Source organism: Salvia miltiorrhiza, chromosome 8 (genome assembly GCF_028751815.1).
Source record: "Salvia miltiorrhiza cultivar Shanhuang (shh) chromosome 8, IMPLAD_Smil_shh, whole genome shotgun sequence".
Lineage (NCBI taxonomy): Eukaryota > Viridiplantae > Streptophyta > Magnoliopsida > Lamiales > Lamiaceae > Salvia > Salvia miltiorrhiza.
This window is the reverse complement of record NC_080394.1, coordinates 4,255,741-4,266,660: the sequence shown is the minus strand read 5'-3', so window position 1 is coordinate 4,266,660 and position 10,920 is coordinate 4,255,741. Positions and strand designations below refer to the sequence as shown.

Genomic DNA, 10,920 nt, shown 5'->3' with positions numbered 1-10,920 from the left:
CATCTATTAAATTGCTTCTCAACTTCTCAACACATTTGAGCTTCTCAATATAACCTAACCCCTTTTTATATATCTCTTTACTTTATCCTTCTCTTACTTTTTATCTATTCCTTATTTACTTTATTTTTATTAACTTTATATACATTTTCTCTGCATGTCCTATTTTTTTCGGACGTAATAATCAGGACGTTACGACTGATCTGATCATCAATCGATCGTATTGACTGCAAACTATAAAAGCCCTAAAGCAATTTTTTAATCTGGCACCGATTTGACGATGTGAAGTTAGGGTTTGAGGTGAAATCTCAGTTTAAATCGATGCAAGATTGAAAAATTGGTTTGAAAATATGTAGCTCAAATCAATGGGATTGCAGTCATGATCTTAATTCCAGTGACTAATGATCAGATAGGTTGTAATTGTCCGTATATCAACAGAGACATAGCTAGGGGATGGCAGGTGGTGGCAGCCGCCCCTCAAATTTTTTGGCTTCTTTATACATACGTATACATATTATAAATATTTATAATAAAAATATTAACATATATTAAAAAAAAAGACTAATTATTAAATTTTCTGGCTTCTTATGTATATGTATACATATAATTATTGGATCATAACATAATAATATTAACTAATTTCTAAGCTCATTATTCAAGTTCTAGTCTCAAATTATTAAAATTCAATTTAAATAGATTGGTCTTTACTTAAATAAATAACCCTATATCTTTGAATATATAAAACCAATAATAGAATTTAATTTGGAGGAGAAAAAGTGATTTTGTTTGAAACTTTGTGTGGTTGAATACGGTGGATGTCAACGATAGTGTTGACTTGATTAAGTGAGATATGCATGTTAGTTACTAAAATTATATTGTCAAAATTGAAATTAGTTGCATAAGTCAAAACTAGAATATTAAACTTTTGTGTTTATTCCGCTGTTTCTATGTAACTGATCAAATTTGAAATTAGTTGTTCTTAGTAATTACTACCGTATAATTTATCATTATAATTTTTTTTAAAAAATTCATGTATAAAATATTTATAAATTGTGCCAAAAATATTACTCTCCCCATCCACGATAAGTGTAGTCTTTTAGGCATTTTCGTCCATATACAGTAGGTATGTATGGTCTTTCCATTGTAAGAAATAAAACTTTATATTTTTACCATCATTATTCACACACTATTTGCAAAAAAATCAACTCAAACTATTTATTAATTATCTAACCAATCAACTTGGTGGGTTCATTTCTTCAGTTTATACACATCTCTCATCCACAACACACTTATCGTGGACGACGGAGGAAGTATTATGAATTAATATTAAATATATATCAAGTTTTTATACTTTGGATTTTAAAAAGTTCGCCCCCCCCCATATAAAATTCTTGGCTCCGTCCCTGCGCATATATTAGTATCTAAGAATTATTATTAACAATGACTAATATATGATTACTATATATTTGATAAATTTAAATGGATACGGAACATATACGGGTACATAAATTGTAAAGTGATATGAGAATCTAAATAAACTTTTTAAATATATAAGTTCAAAAGAAATTAAAGAAACATGCTCATATAACTTTATATGTTTTCTAATACTACTTCTAATAAATATCAAAAATACTATCACACTGCTGCTGCTGCTGCTGAAATAAGATTTTATTAAAAAGAAAAAAAGAAACAACAACGGAAAACCGAAAACCCTTGAAAGCACAAAGCTGCAGACTAAGGGCCGAGCCTCGTTAAAACCTCAAAACAGTAGAGGAAAAAGAGTACTCGTCAAGGACCAAGGTTGACAGAGCTGAGTTAGGAGGTCTCAAGGATTCCGGCCGAACCATTACCCTTAGGCCTCCCGGCTCAAAACCGATCCAGAACGAAGAGAAAAAGAAAAAAAAATCCCAAAAAATTAAGCGAAACGAGTAAAATAGGGAATAGAAACATCCTCCTTGAGAAAATCATTTAAACCAGCAATGGCATGAGGCCAAAAACCCTCTTCCCTAGCTTGAGAAGCCAAAAAATCCGCCGATCTGTTGCCCTCACGAAAAATGTGAGAAATGCGCCATGTGAAAGTATGGAGTTTGGAGAGAGCGAGCTGCCACCGAGGCTTGAATCTCCAAGGAACCGTTTGAGAGAGCGACTGAAGGAGCTGGACCACGTAAGAAGAATCCGACTCAAACCAAACTCTGTCCCATTTGGCACGATGCACAGATTCAATCGCAATAATAATAGCTAAAAGCTCTGCTTCGAATGCAACCCCCTGGCCGCCTGAGAAATGATAACAACCAAGAACGTCATTGAAGGCATTCCTAAAGACGCCCCCCGCATGAATCCTTCCTTCACGAACCGAACCATCAGTATTAATTTTAATCCAAGACGGCGGTGGAAGGTGCCAAGCAACGTAAATATAGGAGAAAGGACAAAATTGTTGGCAGCTTCACAAAGAAAAACCCGGACCTGCTTGAGAATCAAGTGGCGCGAAGGTGCTAAATTTTTGTGTATGACGTTGTTGCGGTGAGACCAGAGACTCCAGAGGAGAGAGACCACCCCAGCTTTCCACAAATTGCCAACTTGTTTCCTGTTCTTCTGGTGGATAGAGAAGCGAATCACGCTGCCCACGTCCAACGGCAAAGGTTGCTCAATCAAAAACCAACGAAAGACATCCGCCCAAATAGAAGCCGAGAAGGGACAGTTCAACAGAACGTGATCCATCATCTCTTCCGCTGCCGAGCATAAAGTGCAGCGGTTAGGCCCCTGAATACCAAAGAGGCGATTCATATCAAAAGTAGGAAGCTTGCCAACAATAGTGCGCCAGACAAAGAGAGATCGCCTAGCGGGGATAAAAGGGGCCCAAATCCAGGAGCCCCAGTCGACCTTAGGGAAATGTGGTCGAATGTGAGCAAAGGCCGAAGCAGCTGTAATGTTCCCGAAACCCGAGTGTGTCCAGGATCTGTCGTCCGCCAATCCAGTAATGGGGGTAGATATGATGTCTAGAGAAATGCGCGAGAAAGACTGTATAAAACTAGAAGTGAGGTGCCATTTATTATCAAAGTAGTAGTCTGAAATTTTCTGAGAGAAATAGGGTGTCATGAACTCCGGAATTTGAATTTTGTCGATCAGCCGATACCCGAGCCAATTATCTCTCCAAAAATAAATCGTATCTCCAGTGCCAATCGTGCAGAAGGTATCCGAAACAATCTCCCGAATCGTCCTTCTCACACCAGTCCAAATCGACGAACTCGCCCATTGGGAAGCCCAATCCATGGTCTGAGTGAGATATTTTTGACGAAGCAGCCGATAGCCGAAGCTGTTCATGTTCATAATATGCCAGCCCAACCGAAACATGAAACTATTATTGATGTCAGAGAAAGATTTGACTCCAATGCCGCCATGTTCCTTCAGAGCACGAGCTCTGTTCCAACTCACAGAAAAAGAAGGTTTCTTCAGAGTACTTCCAGTCCAGATGAATGCTTTACAAGCTCTGTCAAGGGCATGCAGAAGTTTCGCTGGCCATTTATAAACAAGCATGCTATGTACCGCAGCACTGTTGATAACAGAAGAAACTAAGCAGAGCCTGCCCGCCATAGAGAGTTGACCACCTTGCCACCTAGGGAAATGGGCAAGAATCCGATCAAAGATAGGTCGAAGCTTAGCCGAAGAAGGTCGACCCGAGAAAATAGGCACCCCCAAGTATGTGAAAGGCATGGAGCCAATGTTGAAGTCTAAAATCCGTTGAAGCCGAGAACGTCGCCCAGGAGACACCCATTTCCCGAAGTAAAGAGTAGACTTCTGCTTGTTGCAGTATTGACCAGAGACCGTGGCATATAGCTGAAGAATTGAGTCTATCATAATGCAGTTGCGCTTTGAGGCCTGACAGAACAGGAGGACATCGTCAGCGTAAAGCAGATGAGAAGGGAAACTCAAAGATCTCGAGAAACGCATGCCGGCGATTAAACCCCGATTAGCAGCATCCTGAAAAATACGGCTAAGAACATCTTCCGCCAAGGCAAAAAGAATGGGAGACAAGGGATCTCCTTGTCTTACTCCCCTGCCGCATTCGAAATAGCCATAGAGAGCACCATTGAACCGAATAGAGATGCGAGCTGAGCTGAGAATAGTTTTGATCCAAGAGCAGAAAATATTGGGGAAGCCGAACTCTTGAAGTACGAACAGAAGAAAATCCCATCTAAGCGTATCAAAGGCCTTATGAATGTCGACTTTAAGAGCCATGTTTTTTCCGTGAAAAGACCTCTCCATGCAGTTCGCCCCTTCCGAGGCAAGAGTGATACATTCATGAATAGAACGTCCCAAAATAAAGCCAAACTGATTGTTGGAGATGATGGTGGCCGCAACAGCATTTAGTCGGATCGCCAGAATCTTGGCAATAACTTTGAAAAAGAAATTGCCTAGAACGATGGGCCGATAATCAGAGATAACCTTGGCATCAACTTTTTTGGGAAGAAGGCTGAGAGTATTCGAATTGAGACCCGAAGGGAGATAATGATGAGTGAAGAATCTTCTGATGGCGGAAGTGAAATCCTGCTCAATAATGTCCCAGGCGGAACGATAGAAAGTACCTCCAAAGCCATCCGGGCCTGGAGCGCTATCTTTGTTCATAGCAAAGACCACCGCTTTTATCTCCGTGGCAGTCGGACAAGTAACCAAAGCCGACTTCTGGTCCAAAGTGAGGCTACTGGTGATATAATTAGTAATCCACGAAAGATCGGCCCTAGGATTTGAATCCGCCGCAAAAAGAGATTTATAAAAGTTTTCCACATGAGACGCCAAAGTGTTATGATTTTCAACCAGGACTTCGTTAATCTCAAGATGCTTGATGGTATGGCTAGCGCGCTTCATTCTCACCATGTTATGATAAAACTGAGTATTTCGATCTCCATCCTGGAGCCATCGAATTCTACTTTTCTGGCGAAGCAGGTCCTCTTTCTGAGAGAGCATGACCGAGATAGAGGCTTCAAGCTCTACTTCTTAATCAAAGAGCGCCTCAGAATAGCCTGCATTATCGATATGTGCCTGAAGAGAAGAGAGCTTATTATAGAGCTCCTCAAGCGAAGTGTTGAAGTTTCCAAAAGTGGATTTATTCCAAATTTTTAGGTGCTTCCTCAAACGTTTCAACTTGAGCATCATACGCACCATGGGGCAGTTCGAATCAACAACAGGGGCCCAAGAACGTTGAACCATTGGGATAAAATCAGAGTGAGAACTCCACATGTTCAGGAAACGAAAAGGACGAGCGCCAGAGGTATTAGGAGGAGTGGAACATTTAAGCAAAATAGGAGCATGGTCAGAGCCTAGACGAGGCAAAACCAGGCTTTCAGTAGAGTGCCATTGCGCAGCAAAATCCTCGGAGAAAAGAGTGCGGTCCAGCACAGACTCAGTAGTCATTGGAAATTTACGCCTGTCCGTCCAAGTAAAAAAAGGCCCAGAGGTGGGGGCTTGAATGAGAGTATGACGATCAATGAAAGCTTGAAAATCTCTACTGGAAACACGACTGGGAAGCCGGCGTCCACGCCGCTCATGAGCTCCAAGCACAGCGTTAAAGTCTCCAAGAATCACCATTTGAGGGACCATACAAGAAGAGATATCATCCCAAAGAATCCTGCGAGTGATATAATTACAACTCCCGTGAACAATAGCCACTCTGAAAGAATAGCTAGAAAACAAGATGTCAAAAATAACCAGGAGCCTGTTATTCTACCGATCTCACTCTGAAAGAATTACCATTTTTTCGGATTGTGGTGCTACATCCGACGAGACGAAGTCGTTTTACCTTTGGGGAAGATACGCCGACGAGACCGTCTCTTCGGTCTAGCTATTCTTTCAGAGTGGTGCTACATCCGACGAGACGAAGTCGTTTTACCTTTGGGGAAGATACGCCTAAACCGAAGAGCACTACCGGGGCGATAATCTTCTTGCGGGAAGAGATTCATCTCGACTCGACTTATTTTATACGTATAATTTATTTATACTGTATATTTCAGTTGTATAAAATTATTTGAGTTGTAATTTCTCAAATTATTTTCTTTGTAATATTTTCAATTATTTTGAGTTGTAATATCTCAAAATATTTATTGTAATATTTCGATCGTGTACCCGGTTGAAATTCAAAGCGGTATTTCACTAGTACCACTATTATAATAAAGAAAGATAACAATTGAGGTAATTTAATGAAACAATATAGTCAAATGGCTTTAATGAAGATTGAAAATCAATTTTTGGCTCATAATCTTAAAACATCAAAATATGGTCATTAATTAGGTGGTATGCCTAATTTGCCCTTTTTACTCGGCCGCTGGAGTGATTGCGCGACCGCTGAATGATTGCGCGGCCGCTGGAAGCTTATGGGTGAGTTGCGCGCTCGCGGGGAAAAGCCAGCGCCCGCTGCGCGTATGGCACTTATGGCACTAATAGTGCTATAAGTGCCATACGCATCATTTTATTACTTGGTTTTATTTTGACTTTCCGTTGGCACTTATGGTACTAATAGTGCCATAAGTGCCAAAAGAAAAATTTTAAACACTTCCCCGTAGGGTTTAGATGTTCCATTTAGGGTTTATATTATCCATTTATGATTTAGATATTCGATTTAGGGTTTAGATTGTCCATTTAGGGTTTAGATGATCCATTTATGATTTCTTGATTCTATTACTGTTGTTTCTGTTGCACGTATGACACTTATGGCACTATTAGTGCCATAAGTGCCAAAATGACCATTTTACTTGGTTTTATTTTGGATTTTCGTTGGCACTTTTGGCACTAATGCCAAAAGTGCTAACGGAAATCCAAAATAAAATCAAAGTAAAATCTTGGCACTTATGGCACTAATAGTGCCATAAGTGTCTAACCCGACTCGGCACGCGACCCGCGTGCCTGATCCTACCTGGTCCGCCTCATTAAGGGTAAAAACGTCTAAATCAATAAAAATGGCCAAATTTTATATTTTTTCAATGTGTGCCATAACTTGTGTTTTATGCTTCATTTTGGCTACTTCAAAATTTTATTCTAATTTAATTATGGATTATTGGCGTATAGATATACTAATTTTGGACCAATTCTAATTTTTAACATGAATTTTAAAAGGTATCAAAAAATACAACAATTTATTAATTGCAATAATTTTAACTCGAATTAATTCTATTTTCGGCCAAATTAAGCTTACTTAGCATGCGGGAATACTGATGTGGACAAACCAAATTGTAGTAATTTTAATACGAATTTGAATTGTCGGATTATATTAAATTGTAAGCTAGACATTTATTTTGGTTTGTCTCAAATTGTATCTATGAAAGTAAACAGCTAGAATGGGTGTTACTAATATATGTGATTTTGTTTTTAGGGAAAATGGTGGGTGTTGAATGGACGTTGACAACTACTTGTGCTGTGGTTCTTCCTCTTGTAATGTTGTTGTTGATGAAAATTTGGAAGAAATCCGAAAATGTTGGCGTTGATCTACCACCAGGCCCTAAAAAACTCCCAATAATCGGAAACTTGCACCTCGTTTCAAGTGGTTTGGATTTTCGTAGTTTCCGAGATCTATCCCAACAGTATGGCCCAATAATGCATTTGAAGCTGGGCAGCAGGGACATCATCGTCGTCTCCTCGCCTGAAATTGCCAAAGAAATACTCAAAGATAACGATCCCGTTTTCGCCGAAAGGCCCCTAAACATGTTATTCTGGTTCAACAACTCCGACATCTTTTTTTCCCCATACGGTGAGTATTGGAGGCAGATGCGCAAGATATGCACCCTCGAACTCCTCAGCACTAAAAACGTGCGTTCCTTCTGCTCCATCAGGAACGATGAGGTTTCTCATCTTGTTGATTCTATCCGTGTCTCTGCCGGAGAGCCCGTGAATCTAACTGAGAAGATCATCTCATTTATGAGCTCCATCATTTGTAGAACTGCGTTTGGGAAGGTGTGCAAGGATAAAGATTCAGTGCCCTGGTTAGTGAAAGAAGCCATTGGCTTGAGCGCCACCTCTCCAGTTTCAGATATCTTTCCATCTTCCAAGATAGCTCAAGCGCTGAGTTGGAGGACTAAGCTGAGATTTATAAGGATGCGTCGCCAGATTAATGTGATTCTTGATGGCATCATCGACGACCACGAAACAAATCGGAAGGATTCTAGGAGAGGTAATGGAGTGTTTGACAACAAAGATTTGGTAGATGTTTTGCTCGGGATTAAGGAAAGTGGAGGGATGAAGTTCCCAATCAACTATGTCGACATCAAAGGCATAATATTAGTAAGTCATACTCCCTCCGTCCACAAACATTGTGTGTTTATTACTATTTTCGTCCGTTCACAAAGATTGTGTGTTTTTTCTTTTTTAGAAATATCCTTTATACTTTAAACCTCATTCACACTCAATATTTACAAAATATCCACCATTTAACACTAAAATCACATCTTCCAACTTTTTTATTAAAATCTGTGTCCTCCGATCCACTCCACCACACATTCTTTAATTTGTGGACGGAGGAAGTATCACATCGTATACGATATACGTAGGTGTCAAGTCAAGTAGTCTCATTTCTAATTACACGAGTACGTATTTTTGTTATGCATAATGCAGGACATGCTCCACGCTGGAACTGATACATCATCGTCAACCGTGCATTGGGCAATGACAGAACTATTAAGGCATCCACAAGTGATGGCCAAAGCGCAAGCTGAAATAAGAAAAGTTGTGAAGGAAAAAGGCAACACTCATAGCATGGAAGAAGAGGATATTCAGAAACTAAACTACTTAAGGCTTGTGATCATGGAGACTCTAAGGTTGCATCCTCCATGTACCCTCATCCCCCGATTATCGAGGGAGAAGTGCAAAATAGGAGGATACACCATACCTGCGAAAAGCAATGTGGTTGTGAACGCGTGGGCGATGCATAGAGATCCTAAGTATTGGACTGATTCCGAAAGCTTCAAACCTGAACGATTTGCAAATGAGGCATCCTTGGATATCACAGGAAGTGATTCTCGATATCTACCATTTGGGAGTGGGAAAAGAATTTGTGCAGGAGTAACATTTGGGTGGGTTGGTGTTTCGTTCATTTTAGCTCATCTTCTTCATCACTTCGACTGGAAACTCCCTCATGGTGTCCATGCCCAAGATTTGAACATTCCTCAGACCTCTGCGGTTGCAGGGCCAGAAAAGGATTTGGTCGTCGTTGCAACTCCCCATCAATCGTTGCCGAATGAATAAATTTTTAAACACCATAGATTCAAAACCGAGGCTTCTGGCCCCAGACTTTGATTTCTATAATAAATAAATTTTAGTAGGCCCGTCGTATCAAATATATATTGTCCTTACAATATTATACTCCCTCCGTCCCCCATAAATATGTATAATTGACGACGGCACGAATTTTAATAAAAAGTTGTTTGGAATATTGATAGTTACAAAAGAGTCCTACATTGAGGGTATTGTTAAATAGTGCAAGTTACAAGAGTAAAATTGCGAAAATTATGTGTGAGGTAGTGTCCAAAAATAAAGTGTGCATAAATTTGGGGATCTACCAAAAATAAAAAGATATGCATAATATGGGGAATAGAGAGAGTATAAGTTAATATATTTGTTTTACTTCTCATACCCCAATTATATATATGAGTGAAAATTTAAAATGCTCTATTCCTTAAGTTTTATAGTAAAAATGCCATCTTTTATAAATATAAGCATTCTATGCCCTATTCTTTAAATACCCTTTGATTTGATGGGTTTGCTTGGTTTTTTGTGAAAGTCTTACACATTTGACCGATTTGACAGCTATCAGTCAAGAATACATATAAATGATGGGTGGCTAGATCATGTGTCCGCCCAGGCAGACACATGAAAAGAAAAGAGAGATTTAATTAAAAGTAGATTTTTTTAATATTATTTTTCTCATGATAAATTTACAACAAAAATGAACGCATCCTCAATCATTTACTTTATATACGTTCTAATTATAGACACTATTTATAATTAATTTTTATTACAAAGTCATTTTAAAATGTAGTTTAATTTTCTTTTTGTTCAGTGATTGAGTTTAAAGTAAATCATGGTGCATTATTAGTTTTGTACTACAAAAAAATATGTTTCTAGCGACGGATTTAGTGATAGAAAAGCGAATGAGTCGCACACTACGATGGATTTTACGACAGAAATTTCACATGGTTGTAGCCGAAATTCTATGACGGAATTTTGAGATGGAAATTCCATCTCTACGATTTTGCGATGAAATTTTCCGTCTCAAATCTTAATATAAAAAATTCAAAAATTTATTTAAATTCTAACGATAGATTATTTTATCTCAACTCGTAAAATTAAAATTATTATAAAAAAGAATTGAAAACTTTACGCCTTCTTTCCATCGCAAGATAATAAATCTAATTAAATAAATAAATAAGAATTTGTCGTGGATTAAGATTTTGGGTTTTCAAAAAGGTGTGGTCGAGTCGGTCGAGTCGAATTGTGAAAGGGCGTGTGATGCTTTGTTCTCGACTGAGAGGAACATTTTGGAGTTAGGCTGCATTGCTTCTTCTTGTCGAGTTGAGCTCTCTTCGATGCCGGACGTCTATTTGCGTTGGATCAAGCGTGAGCGTAATATTATTGCTCATTGTCAAGCTAAAGCTTCGAGAGATATTTCACATCATGTTTGGAATGAACCCCCGTCTTTTGCGGTGGGTCATCTTCATCTTCCATGTTCTTGTGATCAATAAGATTATAGTATCTCTTTTTCCTCAAAAAAAAAAATTAAATAAATAAGATACAAATTTTTAGAACAGAATATTTCAGTCACAAGATAATTAAATCAAAATCCCCTTCGTTCTTATATTCTTCAAAATTTTCAAATCCCTAAATCCCAATTCCGGTAGCTGCCGTCCACACTCCACCGCCTCTGTCAGCCACCCACCTCCGTCC

General features: G+C 38.9%; 1 protein-coding gene across 1 annotated transcript; it reads left to right on the top strand.

The window, feature by feature from the left end:
- Positions 1-7,362: 7,362 nt before the first annotated feature.
- Positions 7,363-9,424, top strand: LOC131000167 (premnaspirodiene oxygenase-like). The gene is made up of 2 exons (XM_057925944.1): positions 7,363-8,262; positions 8,593-9,424. The coding sequence occupies exons 1-2, from the start codon at positions 7,363-7,365 to the stop codon at positions 9,220-9,222; spliced, it is 1,530 nt and encodes a 509-aa protein (XP_057781927.1). The 3' UTR covers positions 9,223-9,424.
- The last annotated feature ends 1,496 nt before the right edge of the window (positions 9,425-10,920 follow it).

Bases quoted from the DNA above. Each gene is read 5' to 3' on its own strand.
- LOC131000167 (XM_057925944.1), top strand. From the start codon at position 7,363: ATGGTGGGTGTTGAATGGACGTTGACAACTACTTGTGCTGTGGTTCTT. The intron at 8,263-8,592 runs GTAAGTCATACT...TGCATAATGCAG, and splicing joins ACATCAAAGGCATAATATTA to GACATGCTCCACGCTGGAAC.